The sequence below is a fragment of the Hemicordylus capensis genome, chromosome 11 (assembly GCF_027244095.1).
Source record: "Hemicordylus capensis ecotype Gifberg chromosome 11, rHemCap1.1.pri, whole genome shotgun sequence".
In the NCBI taxonomy this organism is placed as follows: Eukaryota; Metazoa; Chordata; class Lepidosauria; order Squamata; family Cordylidae; genus Hemicordylus; species Hemicordylus capensis.
In genome coordinates, this window is record NC_069667.1 from 4,489,658 (window position 1) to 4,509,419 (window position 19,762).

A 19,762-nucleotide genomic window follows, 5' to 3' on the forward strand; every position below is an offset into this window, starting at 1 on the left:
CCCGTGGCAGACTCGAAGATATTGCTGAACTACAACTCCCACCATCTCCAAGCACCATTGCAGCTGAGGCTGATGAGAGGTGTAGATCAGCAACATCTGGAGTTGCAAAGGCTGGGAAGCCCTGCTCTTGACCTTCCTTAAAGAGAAAGGACCCCTTCTGCTGCAAATGGTCCCCGAGGGGCAGTTGTGTTGAAAAGGTAGAAGGTGTGGGATTGAGGGCTGGACACAGCTAGTTGGGGGTCCAGCCCCACCTTTGTGTTGGAGAGAGGGGAGGGGGTATGAATTACAATCATCATTTTGGACTGCCTTTCCAAGCACACACCTGGAGGGGAAGGATCTCCTTCACCGGATCTCCTGTGTTCTCTCTCCCTCCCACCCTCCCTGGGTTAAGCAGCTCCTCTCCTCTCCTCTCCCAGGCAGTAGCTAGTCGCCCATTGTGGGGCTGCCGAGGGAATTTTTTGGTCCCAATGTACCACATTCACCTTGGTCAAGGGTCTTTTTTTATCCTCACTGGGTGGGTGGGGTTTATTCTTGATTGGCAAATGATTGATCTGGTCAGTAATTATTATACAATTCAGTTGCTGATCATATGTCACAACCTTGGTGGGTGGGTTAGCTGGAGGTGGGGGTAAAAAGGGGTAGTTCATAAAGGTAGAGGGCTAAAGGGACCTGGCTGCAATGATGGATGAGGAAGAAGCTGGCCAATGCACTTTGGTCAACCCCCCCCCCCCTCAGTTGGGGGGTGGGATTGACTGTGGCCCATATGCCTGCCAGTCTACTTGCCTGGTCCTGGTCCCAAGAAGGAGTGAAGCCTGCTGATCCTGCTTGGTGATTGGCAGATCAGTCCAGGGAGGCAGAAGGTGCCTTGGTCCAGCTACCTGCAGGAAGCCTGTTGTGGCCTTGTGCCTAGTTCCCAATACTTCTGTGTGTCACCTCTCCCTTCATAGGGGCACAAGTCAGTGTCTGTTGACAGACTGGCCAAGTAGCACCATTCTTTCCGTCAGGTCAGCAAGATGTTTTTGTCTAATATCGGCTGTAACAGGTAATGTGGGAGGTCCTCTACCTCCGTGGCGGAAGCATAGATGGTATGCTGTTTGAATTAATCTTCCTTCCAAAACAGAAGTCATTAATTGGAACTTTGAAAGGGAAAGCTCCTTTCTCAGGCTAAATTTATCTATTTAAAGAGATTCCTCTGGGTTAGGCTAGCATTTTAGAAGAGTATACCAAGGGAATATTCTTACAGATGTTATGTGGACTTGAAATGATGGTATCCTTGATTGACGGGTTGGTTGGTTGGTTAAGTGCCTTCAAGTTGGTGTGGACTCTTAGCGGCCACCATTAATTTTTTTCTTTGACTGGGCCGGTTACTGAGAGAAATATACTTCTGAGCAACCAAAGTATCTCAATTAAACTTATACCAAGACTTCTCTCTGAAAGCTTCTACTTTGCTGTTCCAAAAAACATTGTTTTCTTATAACCCCTGCTAACTTGGCAAATAATAAAAAACAAAAACCAACCCCCTACACCCTGGCATTCCTTTAAATTATATCCAACAACTGAATGGCTGCTGGAAGATCTCCTGTTTCCAGACGTAAATATTAAGCTGGAAAGTATCTAGGAGTCCCCAATTTATGGTTCTTAAAAATTATATTCTGAACCCAGTCCAGAGGAGTCTGAAAACCACAAGACCTGGAACTAGTCAGGCTACTATACTTTAGTCACTTTCCCACATTCACTGTTAATATGAGAAATTTGGTAACTGTGCTGCTGTAAGTAAGAGAGGCCACAGTAGATGGCTGGATTTCCCTAGGTGTTTGGCTGCATTGTCCTTCCCGTTTCCTTTGCCTCGGAGTAGCATCAGCATGGTTGCCCCAGTCCAAGAGGGCGAGTGGACAGGACTCTGGGCCTCCCTGCTGATGCTGAGAATTGCATCCTGCAAAGTGGAGAGGAGAGCCTTGTGGGGCAGCCCAAACCTACATCCTCAAGATACCACCGCCTTTATGTAAAACATTTAACCCCCTACACCACCCCAATACACTACTGATCAGGCTGGCATCAGCTGCTATAGCAGAGACACTGACTGCAAGAGAAGAGGCCACAATCAAAATACAAATTTTTATTACAGTGGTACACACATTTATAAGACACACACATCTGTGTGCTAGGAAGAGCTTCTCATGCCAGAAGCCTTGGGTTCAGGAGGTAGACACTGCTGCTTGCCTGTCTGACCATTTCAGGGTTGACACACAAAGGGTCATATACCACGTCCACAACATCAAGTCTTAAAAGCCTTTGGCAACTAGACAGACATTCCTGTAAGGCCAAGAGGCAGAGATGCTCTCTCAACTTAAAAAACCTAGACTCCTCCCTAAGTTACCCAGCCCAAGAGTACCTTCACCTGTTAGGAAAGCTACTAAAGAGGGGCCCACCCAAGTCCTTCAAGGGCCCCTCCAATAAAACCACTGAGCACAGTTCAGGGACAGCATCTACATCTTGTCTATTCTGAGGTCAAGCTGACAACGAACTCCACTGAGGAGAGAGAGTGCTGTAGGCAAGGCCTTTGAGAAGATCTTGCTATGCAACCCTTCTCTCCCCTCCGAGATTTCGACACAGCACAAGTAATCCCATAGATCTACTGTCTGCTTTTCCTCTCAGACAGGGCCTTCCAAGCTGGGAGTTGAGAAAATCCTTCAAGTGTGGGGCACCTTATCTGCGCATGTGCATTTGAAGGCAAATCACATGGTCTGTGATGCAGTTCTGGAACAAGTAAGTGGTTTATAGGATGGTCACTCTCAACTCAGGTCCCCACCAGTTTAGACAGAAAGATCTAAGGGGGGTAGTGATAATCTGTCTCCAAGGTGCCCCCCCCCCCAAAAAAAAATCAACACACAAGGAAGTGAAATCTTGGACAAGTCAAATGCTAGGTTTTTAGAAAGAGATAGTCCAGTTGACACCTATGCCTAAAAGCATTGTTAATGAAGGTCCATTCAGTCACTACTGGATCCTAAAAGCAATATCTAGCAGGGAGTTCTGCTCTGGTAGGTGTGCTTGGAGAACCGCCTGTGACGAAGAGGCTGGCTAGGGCAAGCATTAGACAGAGGTCTCGGAGATGGGCTCCACAAAAACCGTTCCAGCCTGAAGCCGCTCTGGAGACAAGTGGGTTTCCTCAGACTCCAGAGCTGCAGGGCCCGCCTGCCCCAACTGCACAGCAGGTGTTTCAGCAGAGAGCAGAGCAGTGGTGCTTTGCTGCTCCTCATCACCCAGGAATGCTGGGTTCACACTTAGTTCATCATAGCTGGGAGGAGGGTCGTTGTCCCAGGGCACAGTGGAGCGGCCTCGCTGCTCCCCACCACCCAGGAGTGCTGGGTTCACACAACGTTCATAGCTGGGAGGAGGGTCATTGTCGGAGGAGGTGCTTTGCTGGTCCTCAGCATCTGTGCTCGCATGGGTGCCATCATCAGGGCGACGGTCAATGACAGAGAGCCTGATGGAAGGATCTGCATCCTCAAACTGGTTCCCTGGCCTAAAGTAGGGTAGGCGATCTCTGTGGCGAAAACAGCAGATGCAGAAGTAGAAGCAACACACGACAGCAATAAGAGCTAGGGCAATAAAACCGAAGATCTCAGAATCTTTGTATTTCCTGGTCCCTGGAAAGAGAAAGAGCAGGGTTAGCAATGGCCCTGGACAGGGGCGTAGCAAGGTTGGAGTGGGCCCAGAGACGAGATTTTAAAATGCCCCCCCTCAAAGTCCAGGGCCTCCACACACCCCAGGCCCCCAAGGATTTAAGTCTGATATTTCAAAATAAGTCTGCTGCCTAGAAATACATTTCACTGAATACAGACACACTTCACAATATATAGTGATATACATTGAGAACTATATATTTGTGCTACTTTTAATGCCCAGAACACACTAGAAACACTAATTATTAAAATGGGACCCTTGCTGCAGATTAGCAAAGGAGACTTTCAACCATGCAGGGTGAGCCTATGTCTGTTTTCTCAGAATTTTGAACAAATTCGGTAAAGTTTGATTGCAGGAGGCTTTTCACAGGAGACTTTTAAAGCCCTTTAACACATATCTCTGGAATGGAGGTGCTGCATTCCCATGTTGGCCAGATTGACCCTGAAGTCCCTGCGAGTTATTGGGGAGCAGTTCACACACAAGAAAAATAAAATAAAAGCACCACACATGCTTCACAGTTCTCACTCAGACCTTCTGGGTTGCAAAACAACTTGTACATAATGTGCATTTGTGTCCAGGGGCCCCCTGGACACCGTGACAGAGCCCACCTCTTCAGTGCCAGCCCTGTTTCTGCCCTTGGGTCCTTCCATTCCAGCCACAGCAGCAAATCCTCTCCGATTCCCCCCCCCCGTCGGCCAGTTATAAGACCATCCGAACTCACAGCTTCTGATCTCCAGCAAGACACGCATACAGTATTGACAGGTAAAGGGTGTGCCCTCTAGTCGGTTTCGACTCCTAGCGACCACATGGTCCTCTTTGGTAGGATACAGGAGGAGTTTACCATTGCCATCTCCCGCGCAGTGTGAGACGATGCCTTTGAGCATCTTCTTATATCGCTGCTGCCCGATATAGGAGTTTCCCCAATGTCTGGGAAAGAGACTCACGGGGATTAGAACCGGCAACCTCTGGCTTGATAATCAAGTCATTTCCAAGCTGCGCCATTGATAGGTAGCTAGAGATAGTGAGAAATCCCTGCACATAAGGCCAGTTCTGATATTAGTATATGCACTGATGTGTACACTAAAGCTGTGCAACTTTCTGCTGGACCACAATTCCCATAGCCCCTGGCTACTGGCCACTGTGGCTTTGGGTGATGGGAATTGGGGTCTAGGAATAGCTGGAGGACACTCCCCCATGGAAGACCATCATCCCTGCAAGTGTATCGTTTATTTATAAAATTTGTACACTGCCCACTACCAGAGTCTCTAGGCCATCAGTTGCTATCTTCAAGGGTAATGCAGTTATGAACAATTCACACGTGCTCAGCTTCCCGGGCATAACTCATCCGAAGGTGTCGGGCTAACCGGAGCGGCTGGGCTCTGGCTCACAGACTAAGACAGCCCGGAAGCTGGAGAGCAGGCCCTGCTTCGCACACGCATTACACACGAGCAAGGCACGTCCTCGACGAGCTTTGCACTGCAGCTCCCTTCTCCCCCAAAGGAGGACCAACTCCGCAAGTGATTTATTATTAGTAGCAGCTACATTCATAAAGCGCCCCATCCAGAGGCTCTGGGCGGCGTACAACAATTTCGAGCTGGAGTTTTGCCTTCGGCAGTTGCTTGAGACGAACGCCCCGCTGCTTTCCGGAGAGAGCTCCCCGCTCGCTGCCCTCACGGTCACTTACTTACACTTGGAAGCCGCAGCCGCCGCTCCCAGCCGGCTCTCGGAAGCGCACTGGGCCTGGTCCAGTCGGTCCTCTTCCGACGAGCAGCAGTAGGGCAGGGCGCAGCTCCCGCAACAGAACTGGGAGCCCTCTCCGTCCCGCTCTTTCACACACCGGAAGGCCTCTCCCGAGGGCTCCGTCCCGTAGGCCCAGCCAAGGCACGCTTCGCCCTCAGAGCTCACGGAGCAGACTCCCACGACCACCAGGAACAACCGCAGCAGCAGACTCCTTTCCATCCCGTACACGGGTCGCAAAAAAAGTCGCGTCAGAACGAGTTACGTTTTCCAAAGCCACCCCTCCTCTAAAAACAGTTAAAATGCTGGAAGTAGCCAAGCACACCCTGAAGACAAACCTCGCCCAACCAGCCTTTATATCGCAGGAAGCGCAGATCCCCTCCAGCTGGACCGGCCCCGATCCCCGCCCTTCTGCCAAGGAGAACTCCGCCCAAGTTTCCGGGAGACATCGCTCATGCCCTGGGGCCTACGTTTACTCGGCAGTAAGGGGTACTCATTTCTATGAGACTGACTCTTGAGTAACGCAGCCCGCTCCTTTGCAGGTTTCCTAGGAAGCGGCTCTTTCTTGGTGGTCCAAACCGGACTTACTCCGGAGTGTGTGTGCATAACCCACTTGGGCCTAACTCCCAATGAATCTATCAGTTTAACTTCGGAGAACTTCTTTCACTGGGGCTCTCTTGAGACTAGGCACAGGATCGCGTCCTAGCATACGCAACCTGGGAAGACGTCAATTCAGTCGGAGTTACTTCTGAGTAAGCCTGCTCAGTGTTAACGGTGTGCACGGTTGTGCTTTGATCTGATGCAGCTGTGAGGCCCGAGGTTACGCGTGCAGTTTACTCAATGAGTAAACCTCACTGAGGACAGAGCTTACTTCCCAGTCCACGTAAGTGGAGCTGAGGGGAAATGCTTGACTTTCCCCTCTGGGGAAAGAAGGCTGGCTGTTCGAATCCCCGCTGGTATTTTTCTCAGATTATGGGGAACACCTTTATAGGGCAGCAGCGATATAGGAAAATGCTGAAAGACATCACCTCATACGGCACGTGAGGAGGCAATGGTCAACCCCTCCTGTATCCTATCAAAAGAAATCCACAGGGCTCTGTGGGCGGGTTCCAGGAGTCGAGATCGACTTGAGGGCACACTTTACCTAAACTATGGCATGCACAGCTTCCATTGTCCAAGAATCACAGGATGGTCATTTTGGCCAATTCCTGGGGTGGTGGTGGGGGGGGAGAAGATGAGGGCGACTGTCTGGGATCGGGTTGCGTCTCTCCCTTCAGGGAGCGTTGCTGATTTTAAGAAATAAAGGCGAGGGTTGAGAGAGCCCATAGTCAAAGCATGCTTGGTTACATAGAGAATAATTCTTTGGGTGGGATTGGGAAGATGTTGTGTTTAACAATATTCTGGAGAAGTTTGGGAAACAAGATGGAGCCCCTCTCCAAGTCCCACATATGGGGAAATTTGTGAACCCTCCTTCCCCTGCTGGTTTTCGGTCCCTGTTTTTCTCACTTCCCCCTGCAAACTGTTCTTCTGTATGGGATTCCCCAGTAGATTGCTTGGCCCCCATATTTACAATTCAGCCTATGCCCCTTCCTTTGTCTTCAACCTCAAAGAGAGCAGGAACATGGTTCCTCGCTGCTTGTGCTTTGGACTGTGGAGAAGAGTAGAAGAGCTGCAGCGTGGGCCAGCCAGAACCCTTGGGGTACAGGACGTCATCTTATTTAGTTAAAGTATTTGCACCAGGGTAGCCACCTAACAGCACAGCGGGGAAGTGACTTGACTAGCAAGCCAGAGGTTGCCAGTTCAGGGAGGTGATGAAAGGCATCATCTCACACTGTGCGGAAGGAGGCAATGATCAACCCCTCCTGTATTCTACCAAAGACAGCCACATGGCTCTGTGGGTGTTCCAGTTCCCACAGAATTGGGACAATCGCACAGTGATTGCTAAGAAGGGCAGGCAATCACTGTCCCTAAAACAGTAGGCCCATTACTCCAAAAATGTTGAGAAACACTGGTGTAGACAATACTGAGCTCAGTGAACCAAGGGTCTGACTCAGGAGAAGGTGGCTTCCTATGTAAGCATGCCCTGAGGAGGAGAGTGTGTTGTGATACTGCTAGTGTACCAATGCTACTGCTAGTTCTGGGTACCATATTTTAGTCACCTTTCAGTGCCCTCTGTTACCATCAAAATGGAAACCGTTAACCTGTAAGAGATCCCACAGCAGACCATTGAGCTCTTTTGGCTTCTGAATGCAATATGGACCATTCAGATCACCCCCTTCCTTTGACCAGCATAGTATCAGCCTGGCTGCCCCAACCCAGGAGGAAGCGTGGACACACTTCCTCTGTGTTGAGAACTGCATCCTTCAAAGCAGAAGAGTTATGTAGGACAGACAAGATGATGGGATACTGTCATATTTAAAGTAGATGTGCATTTACCCTTCCAGTACGCTACTGCTCAGAGCAGCTAACAAAATTGTTTCATTCCAATGGCAAAGCAAAGAAGACACTGCAAGAGACCAAGATCAAAATAGACCTTTTATTGACAATGTACATACAATTGTGAAGCATACATTGGATGCGTGTCTGTGCTAGAAAGGGCTTCTCATGCCAGAAGCTTTGGATTCAGGAGGTACACACTGCTGTGTGCCTGTCTTACCTCTTTAGGGTTCCCAAACACACACACACACATTATACACAATCAAGTTCTTAAAAAGCCTTTGCAAACTGCACAGACTTTCCTCTAAGGCCAGCCAGGAGGCATTACATCTCATCTAAAAATATAGACTACTTCTTAGCCACAGCTCAAGACTATATCTTCATCTGTGAGGAAACCTAGCAAAGTGTTGCCTGCTCAAGTCTTTCAAGGGCCCCTCCAACAATAGTGTGTCACATCTTCACTTGCCATGTCAAAGGAGCATCGAATGTCTTTCCTATTCTGTGGTTAAGATCAGGGATTCTCAGTGTTGGGCCCCCAGATGTTATTGGACTTCAACTCCCATAATCCTCAGCCCCAGTGGTCTTTGGTTGGGGCTTATGGGAGTTGGTCCAATAACACGTGTGTATGTGTGTGTGGGGGGGATAATTGAGAATCCAACATTGAGAATCCCTAGTCAAGTTGACTAGGCAAATGGCACCAAATTAGCATGTACACTTTAAGGCAAATCAGGTGGTCTTTGATGCAGTACCAGGAGAAGTGAGCAGTTTATGAGGCCTGCTCAACTTAGGTCTTCCGGCTGTTTTTAGATTACAATGCCCATAATCCCCAGGCACAGTAGCCAATAGGCAGGGATTATGGGAGTTGTAGGCCAACATTTGCAGGAGGGCTGAAGTTGAGCAGGCCTGTTGATCAAGTCAAGTGGACTGTCCATCCTCTCCCAACTCAGTTTTCACCACCAGTTTTACTCTGGCAGAGTTACTTGACAAACCACCTCCACTGGAGAGGGTGATTAGACTAACCGTTAGAGGTGAGTTTCCAAGAGAGGGATGAAGATGGGCTCCACAGAAGGAGGCGAAAGGGTTCTAAGCACCTCTGCAGAGTTTAGACAATGATTTGTGTGATGGTGGCGTTGGTCTCCCGGAAACCCTTCCATTAAATGGGGGAGAGCAGCATTCTGAACAGGTGCTGTAATCATCATGACACCAGCCTCCTGTTTAGAAGAAGGACCGGGGGGAGAGGGACGTTTTAGACAGGACTTCCACTTCATATACACACACTCTCTTCATAGCATGGTTAGATAGGGTCAGTTGCTTTGCTTGGTGCTGAGAGCAATACACAGCACCGGGTTTTAATCTGGTAGGTGTACCTGGCGTACCACTCCAGATGAAGAGGCTGGCTCAACCATTAGAGGCGAGGTTCAGAGAGACAGTCGAAGGTGGGATCCACAGGAGGAGGCAGCAACATATTTCTAGCCTGAACCACACCTGGAGGCAAGTTGATTTCTTCGGGCTCAGGGGCTGCAGCAGGATCTGCCTGCTGGACAACAGGTGCAGTGGGCACAGGAGTGGTGTCCTGAGGGTCCTGAGCCCCTGAGGATGCTTTGCCCTCACAGGATTCATAGCTGGAAGGAGGCTCCCCTGCCAGAAGAGGTGAGCCCTGAGGGACCTCAACTTCAAAGGATGCTGGGCTCACGCAGGATTCGCAGCTGGAAGGAGGATCAGCCGGCAGAGAAGAGAGAAGGTCAAAGATGGGAGCTGGAGGAGGAGAAACATTTCTAACTGGAACCACCACTGGAGGCAGGTTGGTTTCTTCTGGCTCCAGGGCTTGTACAACAGGTGCAGTGGCGGAGGGTTCAGGAGGTGTGCCCTGAGGGTCTTGGGTTCCTGAGGATGTTCTGTCCACACGGGATTCATGGCTGGGAGGAAGAGAACGGCCAGAGGGCAGAGGAGAGGTGCCTTGCTGGCTCTCGGACCCAGAGGAGGAAGCCCTGCTCCTGCAGGATTCATAGGAGGGAGCGGGGTTGTCGTCGAGGAGCGGGATGGAGAGGTCATAATTCTCAGCGTGGTAGCGAACCAAGCGCGGCAAGCAGTAGTCGCAGAGAAAGAGAGTGAAGGCCACAACAATTACGGTGACGAACCCAGCGAAAAGGACGTATGCAGTCCTGCTGTTGAGGGTCCAGCTCCCTGGAAAAAAACGAACACGACTGTCAGCGACACCCTGGCAAGGACCGGCTCCTCTGCAACGCCAACCCCCATTTTCTGTCCCGGCGCCTTCCAGTCAGACGACAACAGCCCCAGCCTCTCCAGTGCCTTCCCTTCCAGAAGGCCGTTTTCCCAGCAAGAGACTCAGCCCCAAATTACATGGTGCTCAGCCCACAGTAACCGCTACGCTTCAGCCATTCATCCCCTCCCCGCACATTGCACTTAAAGCAGGAAGTTCTCACAGCAGAGTGCCCAGATGTTGCTGGACTACAACTCCCATCACCCCAGCCCCAATGGACAAAGCAGGCTGGGGATGATGGGAGTTGTAGTCCAGTGGACTCCCACCCCACCCCCCGCTTTAAAGCAACCTTGGACCCCCAAGACTAGGACGAAGCTTCCAAGTGTTGGACTAGGACCTGGGAGAGTCTAGTTCAAGTCTCCATTCAGCCTTAAAACTCACTGGGTGATTCTGGACCAGTCACTTATCTCTCAGCCTAACCTACCTTACAGGGTTGTTGGGAGGATAAACATGCGCATGTACACGGCTCTCTCCGGGCTCCTTGGAGGAAGAGCGGGATATTAATGTAAAAATAAGTAAATAAGATAAAATAGAGAGGCCTGGGAAGCGGTCTTCTCCCAAGAAGCCACTTGCCAGCTCTCGGTTTGATGCTGGAGAACCAAGATTGAGTAAAGAGGCAGAGCTCAGCGCTGTAGAATCGAAGGGCAAGAGCTGTGGCGTGAGAGGACAGGGCAGTGGGTGTAGCTACAATTGAGCGGATGGGCTCAAAGAGCCTGGGCCCCCCAGCTCCGGAGGGCCCCTCGACTCCTCCCCTCCCTCTTTTCTTCATTTAGCTCCCTCACTCCGCGCCAGGGAGGGGGGCAAGCACGGCCCCCCCTCTCCAATAACGAGGCGCCTGGGTGGGCAGTAGACAGAGGGAACTGCTTCTGCGTGCTCTTGCTGCGGGCTGTTGGTTAGCCCCACCTCTCCTGCAGAACTGGAACCCAAGTCACTCAAGCCCCATTCAAAAGCTGGCCTGGATCCAGGACCGGTCCGAAATAACCCCAAACACCCCACAAGTAGCACAACAGTACATCATGCCAGCAGCTGCACCCGCCCCGCAAGCGCAGCGTGTCGCCTGAAGGCAACGGAGCCCTGCCCTCCGTCTAGGACCTCTCCAGTGTCTGGAAGCTGCCCAAGCAAGCTACCCCCACCCCACCCCGCCCCCTAGCCCAATAGAGGCGAAAGCCCCCTTACCCTCCGACATGGCCGTCGGCTCCTCGGCTGCTTCGGCTTCCAGTTGGAGGCCCGGACAGCACTCTGCCGGGTCGAGGCGGCGCTCCTCGGAGGAGCTGCAGGAGGGCGAGTCGCAGGTCCCGCAGCAGAACGGGGCGTCCTCTCCGTCGCTTTGCTTCACGCACCAGAAAGTGTCTTCCGACGACTGCTCCCCGTACGCCCAGCCGCGACACGCTTCGCCCTCAGCCTTGGCCAAGCCGCAGCCGCCCAAGGCCAGCAGGAGAAACAGAGCGCCGCGGAGCAGAGCCCTCTCCATCGCGCGGCACAAACGCGGCGCACGGCCGCCCCAGTCAGCTCTCTTAAAACCCCAGCTCAGCTCCTGCAGACGGGAAAGGACACACTGAAGCCAAGCCTCCCCTCAGCAGCCTTTATATCGCGGCAGGAAGGTCTCCTTAATGAGGCCAGGAAGCTCGGCTCTCCTCCAGCTAGACCGGCCCCGATCCCCGCCCGTCTCTTCAGAAGGACCCCGCCCACCCCTCTCACCTTCTCCAAGAGCGCATAGGCCAGGTGGTGTTCCAACGGACCAATTCACGCGGGCGCGGCCTTGGGCTATCTACATTTACTCGGAAGTAAGGGACACTGCATTAAATGAGACTGACTCTTTAGTAACAGCACGGTCCGATCCTTGGCATGTTTCCTCGAAACTAACTCATGGTGCCCAGACAGGACTTACTCCGGAGTAAGTGTGCATACTCCCACTTGGGATAAATCTTTACTTCCGAGAAAGCCTCAAAGGGCTTAGGCTGCCGGTCTTGTGATTAATTAGGGGTGGGTCGTCTCACCCGAAATCCTTTCAGAACAGGCATAGGACCGCATACTTAACCTGACCTCAGTGGGAGCTACTTCTGAGTAAACGAGCTAAGTGTTAGAGTCCACGGCTCTGCCTTGAAGCAGATGCGCGCCCGAGCCTACGCCTGGCCTTACTCGGGAGTAAGCCCCTTTGAGCTTCGAATCCCTCCCCAGTCAGCCTAGCGAGCACTGGGCTGTTCATCACCCACATTCATCTTGGGCATGAACTGCTCGCCCCCCTTGGCCAAGTACAGCAGGAGTCATTTTGCCAAGTTCCTCGTGGCTGAGGTGAGAATGGCTGGTGGGGATGGAGACCAGGCTTGCTCCAGAAGAGCCCCCCTCCCTTATTTTGCAACACAAATGTGATTTGGAAATGGACCTATCTAGAGTGTGCTTGGCTATAGGAGGAATAAATAGGATTAGCATGAGAAGGTGCTGAAAAGCATCTCGGGAAGTGTCTGTGAAGGAGAATAGAACACCCCACTGTATCCCCCACCTGGGTAAGTGAGCACTGGGGTGTGTCTGTGTGTGTGTTTATGTGTGTGCACACTGACTCGAGCAGCTGGCAAGTGCTGTAAGATGTTTCCCTTAAGTGGTGGGTCCATAGTTCAGTCGAAGAGCATCTGGTGGGGGGGAGGTACCAGGTGAAATTTCTAGCAGCATCTCCAGGTAAGGCTGTGAAAAACTTATCCCTGAAACTTTGGTGAGCTACTACAACTAACCAGTGCAGACAAGACTGAGCTAGATGGACCAATGGTCTGACTCCGCAGAGGACAGCTTCCTATGCAAGCATGCCCTGTGGAGGAGACTGTGTTGTGTGCCCTGACACTGCTGCTAGTTCTGGGTACCATATTTTCGTCACCTCCCAGTGGCCACTGTTACGACCCAAATGGAAACTGTTAACCTGTAAGATATCCCACAGTTGATGGTTTAACCCTCTTTTGGCTTCTGAATGCAATATGGACCATTCAGATCATCCCGCCTCCTTTGGTCCAGCTTAGTATCAGCCTGGCTGCCCCAACCCAGGAGGACGCATGGACACTGTTCCTCCATGCTCAGAATTACATTTTTTGAAATAGAAGAGCTGTGTAGGGCAGCCTGAACTTTGGGCCACAGGATACCATATAATTTACTTAAAACATATACTTCCCACCCCTCCGCTCCTGCTTGGGGCAGCTAAGTGAGTCAGTTGTATCATATGGCAAAGCCAAGACACAGCAAGAGGCCCAGATCAAAATACACATTTTATTGATCAAGTACATGTGTTTATAAAGCATACATTTTGACATTGTGCTAGAAGGGACTTCCCAGTGCGAAAGCCTTGGAATCAGGAGACAAGACATTGCTGCCTGCCTGTTTTATCTCCTCAGGGTTCACACAAAATTCTAGAGTTTAAAAAAAAAAGCCTTTGGCAATTACACAGGCCAAGAGGAAGATATATGTCTTAACTAGAAACCATCTTGGACTTCTCCCTGGGTTAACCAGCCAAAGGGTATGTTCAGTTCAGCTATGAGGAAAGCTACTGAGTTTTCCATGGGGCAGTCACCATACCATATCAGATCTTCCCTTGATATGTTGAAGGAGCACAGCATCAACTTCTTGCCTGTACATGGTCAAGCTATCCACAAATGACAGAGAGCTAGCTTTGAGGAGAGATAGAGTTATGTGTAAGGCCTTTGAGAAGCGCTTGCTGTCCTGTCCAAATCTGCTCTCTCCTCCAACACGGACACAGCACTAGGAGTCCCATAGGTCTACATGCCGATTCTCTTTACAGACTGAGCCTTCCATGCTCAGAGTTAAAGAAAACCCTCTAAGAGTTTAAGGTGGGGTGCTTGATCTGCACATGTGTACTTTAAGGCAAATCAGATTGTCAGTGACACAGTCTGGGGACAGTTACGCATCAGTTTAGAAGAGGATGGTCAAGTCAAGTCAATTGACTCAGCTCCCATCTTGAAGTATGGGTTGTGGGGAGAACTCCCACACAAGATGGATTCCAAGAAATTAAATGATGGAAAGCAGCATTCTGAACATAATCCTCACAACACACCAGTCAACTTTGCAAGAAGTTGAAAGACAGCTTTGAAAAGTAAAATGCTTCTTTTTATGAGAAGAGAGTGGACACGCTCTCAAAAGCAGTCCTATAGGGTCAATTGTTTCATTTGATTCTAAAACCACTGTAGCATGGTATTTTCTTCTGGTAGGTAGACCTGGCATGCTAATACTGATGAAGAGGTTGGCACAATGCTCTACTAGCTAGAGACCAACCATTTGAGGTGAGGGCCATAGATGGATTCCACAGTAGAATGAGGCAAAATAGTTTTTAAATTGGATGCGCTGCTGGAGAAAATTCGGTTTCCTCAGGCTCAAGGGGTAGCATGCTGGAACTACACAAGTGGTTCACTGTCAGAAGGCACCTGAGAGGTACCATAGCCATTGGGAGGGACGTTGGCATTTAATCTGGTGGAAGGATCTCCATCCTCTGATTCAGTCTCCTGCTGCCTCTCTCTGCAATAATCGAGTAGGCGAAATCTGAGCCAGTAGCAGAAGCGGCAGATAAAGACAGAGATGAACACCACAAGAAGCACAATCACTGCAGCAAGAATGATCAATCCAACCTTGTAAAGATTCCCAGGCCCTGGAAAGAGAAAAAGAGCAGAGTCAGTTCTCAGACACTCATCTCTGATGTGGCCACAGTGGGAGTCCTGTGTATGCAGTTCTGGTCACCAGATCTCAAAAGGTGACTTTATAGAACTGGAGAAGGTGCACAAGATGACCGGGGCCTGGAGCACCTTCCTTATTAGGCAAGGTGACAACACCTGAGGCCTCTTAGTTCAGGGGGGAAGACAACTAAGGGGAGACATGATAGAGGTCTACAGAAGTATGCACAGAGTGGAGAGACACACATTTTTCTCCCTCTCTCATAATACTAGAACCAGGGGCCATCCAATAAAACTGATTGCCAGGAGGTTTAGGACCAAGAAAAAGAAGCCCTGTCTCCCACAGCACATAATTAACCTATGGAATTCTCTGCCACATGATGTGGTGATGGCCACCAGCCTGGATGGCTTTGGAAGGGGCTTAGACAAATGCATGGGGGACAGGTCCCTCGATGGCTACCAGTCTGGTGGCTATAGGTTACCACTTCCAGTCTCAGAGACAAGATGCCTCTCAATACCAGCTGCAGGGGAGCAATAGCAGGGGAGAGGGCACATCATCCCCTCTCTGTGGGCTTCTCATTGTGGGGAACAGGATGCTGGACTAGATGGGTTGTGGACCTGATCCAGCAGGCCTGTTCTTGCAGAAGACCTTGACAGAGCCTCTCTCTCCTACACCGCCCCCTATTTTCTGCCCTTGGATCCTTCCAATCCAACCATACCAGCCAATCCTTTCCAGTTCCTTATCTTTGCCTAGGCAGGAGACTTGCCCCCTTCCAGCCCATGGATTATGTAATCTAATCCGTAACAGCTGCTGCTCTTCAGCTATCCCCCCACCCCTTTCCACCACATTGCAATTGAAGGGGCAGTGGGCACCAACACTAGATCCAAGTTCCCAAAAGGGGTCAGGGGGAGGTGTCTTGTCCAAAAAGGCCACTTGCAAGCGACACATGTGATGCTCCAGAACCAGGAATTCAGAGCTCAGGGGTGCAGCATAAGGATCAGACTCTAGCATTAAGGAGTCTCCAACAGTCTTCTGACCCTCCAGAGCTGCTCCAGTGAGTTCTAGTCTGGATAGATGTAACTGGATTAGGTATCCACTCATAGATCTAGGTCAGCTACTCAAGAACCCAGCTATAAAGCCATTAAGCCTCAATCTCCAGATCTCCACCAAGAAAGTGCATGCAGTATTGACACAACCAAAGGTGCAAATAGCTAGAGATTCTTACAAGGCAGGCTGGGGCCAATTCATAGATGTATGCATTATTCTCACACACGTATGTGCACATGCATGCACGTGCATGCGTGCACGTGCACACACACACAGAGAACACCATTGCAGGTTTAGCACAATTGATAACCTTCACACAGGTGCTACAGCTGAATTATCTGGTCCAAGCTAGTCAGAAGCTAGAATAATGAGAGAAAGTGGTTGAACTTTGGTCAGAGAAAATAATGCCGTAAGGAAACTCTAAGAACCAAGCCTTCATACAGTCACTGTGTCCACACCCTGGATTAATTTAGCACTTGAGATATTGTTTAACCTTCTCCCAAGCATTCTTGAGCTAGGCACCCACCAGAAAAAGTTGTCAGAGTGGGAAATTTTGGCTACCCAGAACAACACACCCAGATGCATGTTGAGAAAACAGGTCCTCTACAAGATAAGCGACTTTGCAACTAACCATCAGGAAGTCGAACTAACCCTCTGATTTCTGTATGGACTCAAAACCTTGCAGGCTGGAACAGCCACATGGGAACAGCTTTGGACACATGCCCTAGGGGGAAGCCACCGAGAGAAATACTACCATAAAGAGAAGAGGTGTTGATTTTAGGAAACAATAAGAAGGCTGGAGAGATTTTTTAGCAGATTACAGGACTATGAGCAAAATGAATAGGAATTCTCAAGTTTCTTGAGGCTACCAGATTGCGCTCCACGTAAAGCTAAATAGGAAGCTACCTTTTTATGCCGGATGAGACCATTGGTTCATCTAGCTCAGTATGGTCTATACAGACTGGCAGCAGCTTATCCAAAGTTACAAGTAGGAGTCTCTCTCTGTCTGGAGATGCCAGGGAGGGAGCTTAGAACCTTCTGCATGCAAGCAGGCAGATGCTCTTCCCAGAGCGGCCCCATCTCCTAAGGAGAACAGGTCGCAGTGCTCATATGTAGTTTCCCATTCAAATGCAAACCAGGGCAGCCCCTGCTTAGCAATTCAGGCTTACATAGGAACATAGGAAGCTGCCATATGGTGAGTCAGACGGTAGGTCCATCTAGCTCAGCATTGTCTACTCAGACTGGCAGCGGCTTCTCCAAGCTTGCAGGCAGGAATCTCTCTCAGCCCTCTCTTGGAGATGCTGCCAGGGAGGGAACTGGGAACCTTCTGCTCTTCCCAGAGCGGCTCCATCCCCTAAGGCGAATATCTTACAGTGCTCACACGTGGTCTCCCATTCAATTGCAACCAGGGCAAACCCTGCTTAGCTAGGGGGACAAGTCATGCTTGCGACCACAAGACCAGCTCTCCTCCCTTCCCGCTATCCTATTGGTGACTAAACTAATCTTACCCTCCGACTTAACCGGGGGCTCAGTTCCGGCTTTCAGCCAACTGTGAGAGTAGCACAGGCTGGGGTCGAGTCGGTCCTCTTCTGACGAGCAACAGTAGGGCAGTGCGCAGGTCCCGCAACAGAACTGGGCGCCCTCCCCGCCTGGTTTGCTCGGACAATAGACAGCTCCCTCCGGTAGCTCCGTTCCGTACGCCCAGCCTCGACAGACTTCTCCCCCAGTCCTCGCAGAACAGCCCTCGAGAGCCAGAAACAGAAGCAGCAGCAGCAGCGTGCAATATAGAATCTTATCCATCACCCACGCTTATCACGACAATATCACGGGGGTGGGGCACGTCTGGTTCCCCAAAGCTTCCCCAAACAACGCGGTCTCTGAAAATAGCCAAGTGCACACTGAAGAACGCAGATCTTCTTTGGAACAATCTCCCCCCCCACACCAGATTCATTCAGTCCTCTTCCGGGCTGCTTTTAAGGCCCTCCTTAGGACACACCTGTTTCCCAGGTGTTTGCCCTTTAATTATTATTATTTTAATTAATTGTTATTGGTATTGTTGTTCACCGCCTAGAGTCTTTGGAGGAGGAGGAGGCATATCATAGGAAAATCTTAATAAATAAAATAAATAATAAATCTCCTCGGCCAGCCAACCTTAATCTCACGCCAGGAAGGTCTCCTTAGCGAGGCCAGGAGGCGCAGTTCTCCAGCTAGACCGGCCCCGATCCCCGCCCGTCTCTCCGTCTGGACCCTGCCCATTCTTCTCACTTCCTCCGAAAGGAGTTAGCCAAAACGGCTCCCTATGAACAATCGACATCCTCATGACCATCCTAAAACAGCCCGGACACCTACGTTTACTTGGAAGAAGGGGCATTAAATTCGATGAGACCGACTCATCCAATCCTTTGCGTGCTTACTAGGAAGTGGCACTGATTTGGTTTAAGTCGGACTTGCTCACGAGTAAGTGTGCATTAATCACTTGGAAGTAAGAGATAATGAATAAATCAGCCGGCCTGACTTCCAAGAAAACCTCCCTGCGTTGCATGTCTTCAAGTGTAAGACAGGTGCCGGTGGTACACTTACTTTGGAGTAAGTCTCATAGAAATAGTTGGGAATTGCTTCTGAATATACACATAGAATGCTTAACCTGGAAGGAAAATGCAGGCATTGAACTCAGTGGGAATTACTTCTGAGTAAACATGTTATTATCCTGAAAGACTGTGCTCAGAAGCAAATGTGTACACAAAAGCTAGCTACTCTAATAAGCAGTCCTCTGCTAAAAAGGAGCAAAATACCTGAAAGCACACATAGAAGGCAATTCTCCCCAACCAGCCTTTATATCACACCATGAAGATCTCCTTAAGGAGGTCGGGCAACCAACGCCTCCCTCATTAAGGCCCAAATCTCCACCCCTCTTTCAAGGAGGACCCCACCCACCTTTCTCACCTCCTCTGAAAGAAATTGGCCAAAATGGTTTCAAATGGACTATGGACCCAGCTCACACAGCTGATAAGGTGGGGTGTAAGTAGCTTGGGCACCTACATTTACTTGGAAGTAAATCACCATCACTGGACACTGACTTGACAGCACTCACTCACTCAATCAAAGGACACTACACTGACAGAGAGGGACTCTCAGTAACAAACACAGTCTGCTTTGCCTTCTTATGTGGAAGTGGCTCTTACTTAGGAACACAGGAAGCTGCCTTATGTTGAGTCAGGACATTGATCCATCCAGCTCACTATTGTCTACACTGACTGGCAGCAGCAGTCTGTGGTTTCAGGCAGGAGTCTCCCTCAGTCCTTTTTGGAGATGCTGCCAGGGAGTGAACCTGGGACTTTCTGTGTGCAAGCAGGCAGGTGCTCTCCCCAAAGCAGCCCCATCCCCTAAGGGGAAATCTTGACAGAGCTCACATGTAGTCACCCATCTAAATGCAAACCAGAGTGAGCCCTTCTTAGCAAAGGGGTCATAGTCACTACCACAAGACCAGCTCTTTCCCCTACTTAATTCATTCTGGAATTACTCTGGAGTAAGTGTGCACAACCCACTTAGGAGTATATCCCATTGAATAAATTAGCCTTACTTTGAAGAAAGCCTCAGTGGGCTGGGACTTGTGTCTTACACTTACTCAGGAGTAAGTTTCACTAGAATAATTGAGTGATGCACAGGCTCCCCTCTTAGCATACTTATTCTGAGAAAACCCATTGAACTCAGTGGGAGTACATGAGGGAGGAGGCAATGGTAAACCCCTCCTATATTCTACCAAAGATAACCACAGGGCTCTGTGGTTGCCTTTACCTTTATGTAAGCGAAGTATTAGCTTCATGGCTGTGCTCTGATGCAGATGCACCTGTGCCCCACTGGAAGCTACAGTGCTTACTTGAGAGTAAGCCCCATTGAGCTTAGAGTCTCCTATGT

The 19,762-nt window shown here is 50.2% G+C and overlaps 3 protein-coding genes across 3 annotated transcripts; all 3 read right to left on the bottom strand.

The window, feature by feature from the left end:
- Positions 1–2,101: 2,101 nt before the first annotated feature.
- On the bottom strand, positions 2,102–5,766 carry LOC128335311 (protein shisa-2-like). The gene is made up of 2 exons (XM_053273333.1): positions 5,373–5,766; positions 2,102–3,647 (listed from the first exon to the last, which is right to left on the bottom strand). Exons 1-2 carry the CDS (start codon positions 5,641–5,643, stop codon positions 3,091–3,093), a joined length of 828 nt encoding a protein of 275 aa, XP_053129308.1. The 5' UTR covers positions 5,644–5,766; the 3' UTR covers positions 2,102–3,090.
- A 2,177-nt stretch (positions 5,767–7,943) lies between these two features.
- On the bottom strand, positions 7,944–11,762 carry LOC128335302 (protein shisa-3-like). The gene is made up of 2 exons (XM_053273321.1): positions 11,315–11,762; positions 7,944–10,041 (listed from the first exon to the last, which is right to left on the bottom strand). Exons 1-2 carry the CDS (start codon positions 11,607–11,609, stop codon positions 9,263–9,265), a joined length of 1,074 nt encoding a protein of 357 aa, XP_053129296.1. The 5' UTR covers positions 11,610–11,762; the 3' UTR covers positions 7,944–9,262.
- A 1,611-nt stretch (positions 11,763–13,373) lies between these two features.
- On the bottom strand, positions 13,374–17,814 carry LOC128335326 (protein shisa-2 homolog). Its single transcript, XM_053273361.1, has 2 exons — positions 17,356–17,814; positions 13,374–14,777 (listed from the first exon to the last, which is right to left on the bottom strand). The coding sequence occupies exons 1-2, from the start codon at positions 17,645–17,647 to the stop codon at positions 14,527–14,529; spliced, it is 543 nt and encodes a 180-aa protein (XP_053129336.1). The 5' UTR covers positions 17,648–17,814; the 3' UTR covers positions 13,374–14,526.
- Between the last annotated feature and the right edge of the window lie 1,948 nt (positions 17,815–19,762).

Excerpts from the sequence above, each read along its gene's own strand:
- LOC128335311 (XM_053273333.1), bottom strand. The coding sequence starts at position 5,643 with ATGGAAAGGAGTCTGCTGCTGCGGTTGTTCCTGGTGGTCGTGGGAGTC. Across the intron at positions 3,648-5,372 it reads GGCGGCTGCGGCTTCCAAGT|GGACCAGGAAATACAAAGAT; the intron begins GTAAGTAAGTGA and ends TTCTCTTTCCAG.
- LOC128335302 (XM_053273321.1), bottom strand. The coding sequence starts at position 11,609 with ATGGAGAGGGCTCTGCTCCGCGGCGCTCTGTTTCTCCTGCTGGCCTTG. Across the intron at positions 10,042-11,314 it reads GCCGACGGCCATGTCGGAGG|GGAGCTGGACCCTCAACAGC; the intron begins GTAAGGGGGCTT and ends GTTTTTTTCCAG.
- LOC128335326 (XM_053273361.1), bottom strand. The coding sequence starts at position 17,647 with ATGGATAAGATTCTATATTGCACGCTGCTGCTGCTGCTTCTGTTTCTG. Across the intron at positions 14,778-17,355 it reads GCCCCCGGTTAAGTCGGAGG|GGCCTGGGAATCTTTACAAG; the intron begins GTAAGATTAGTT and ends TTCTCTTTCCAG.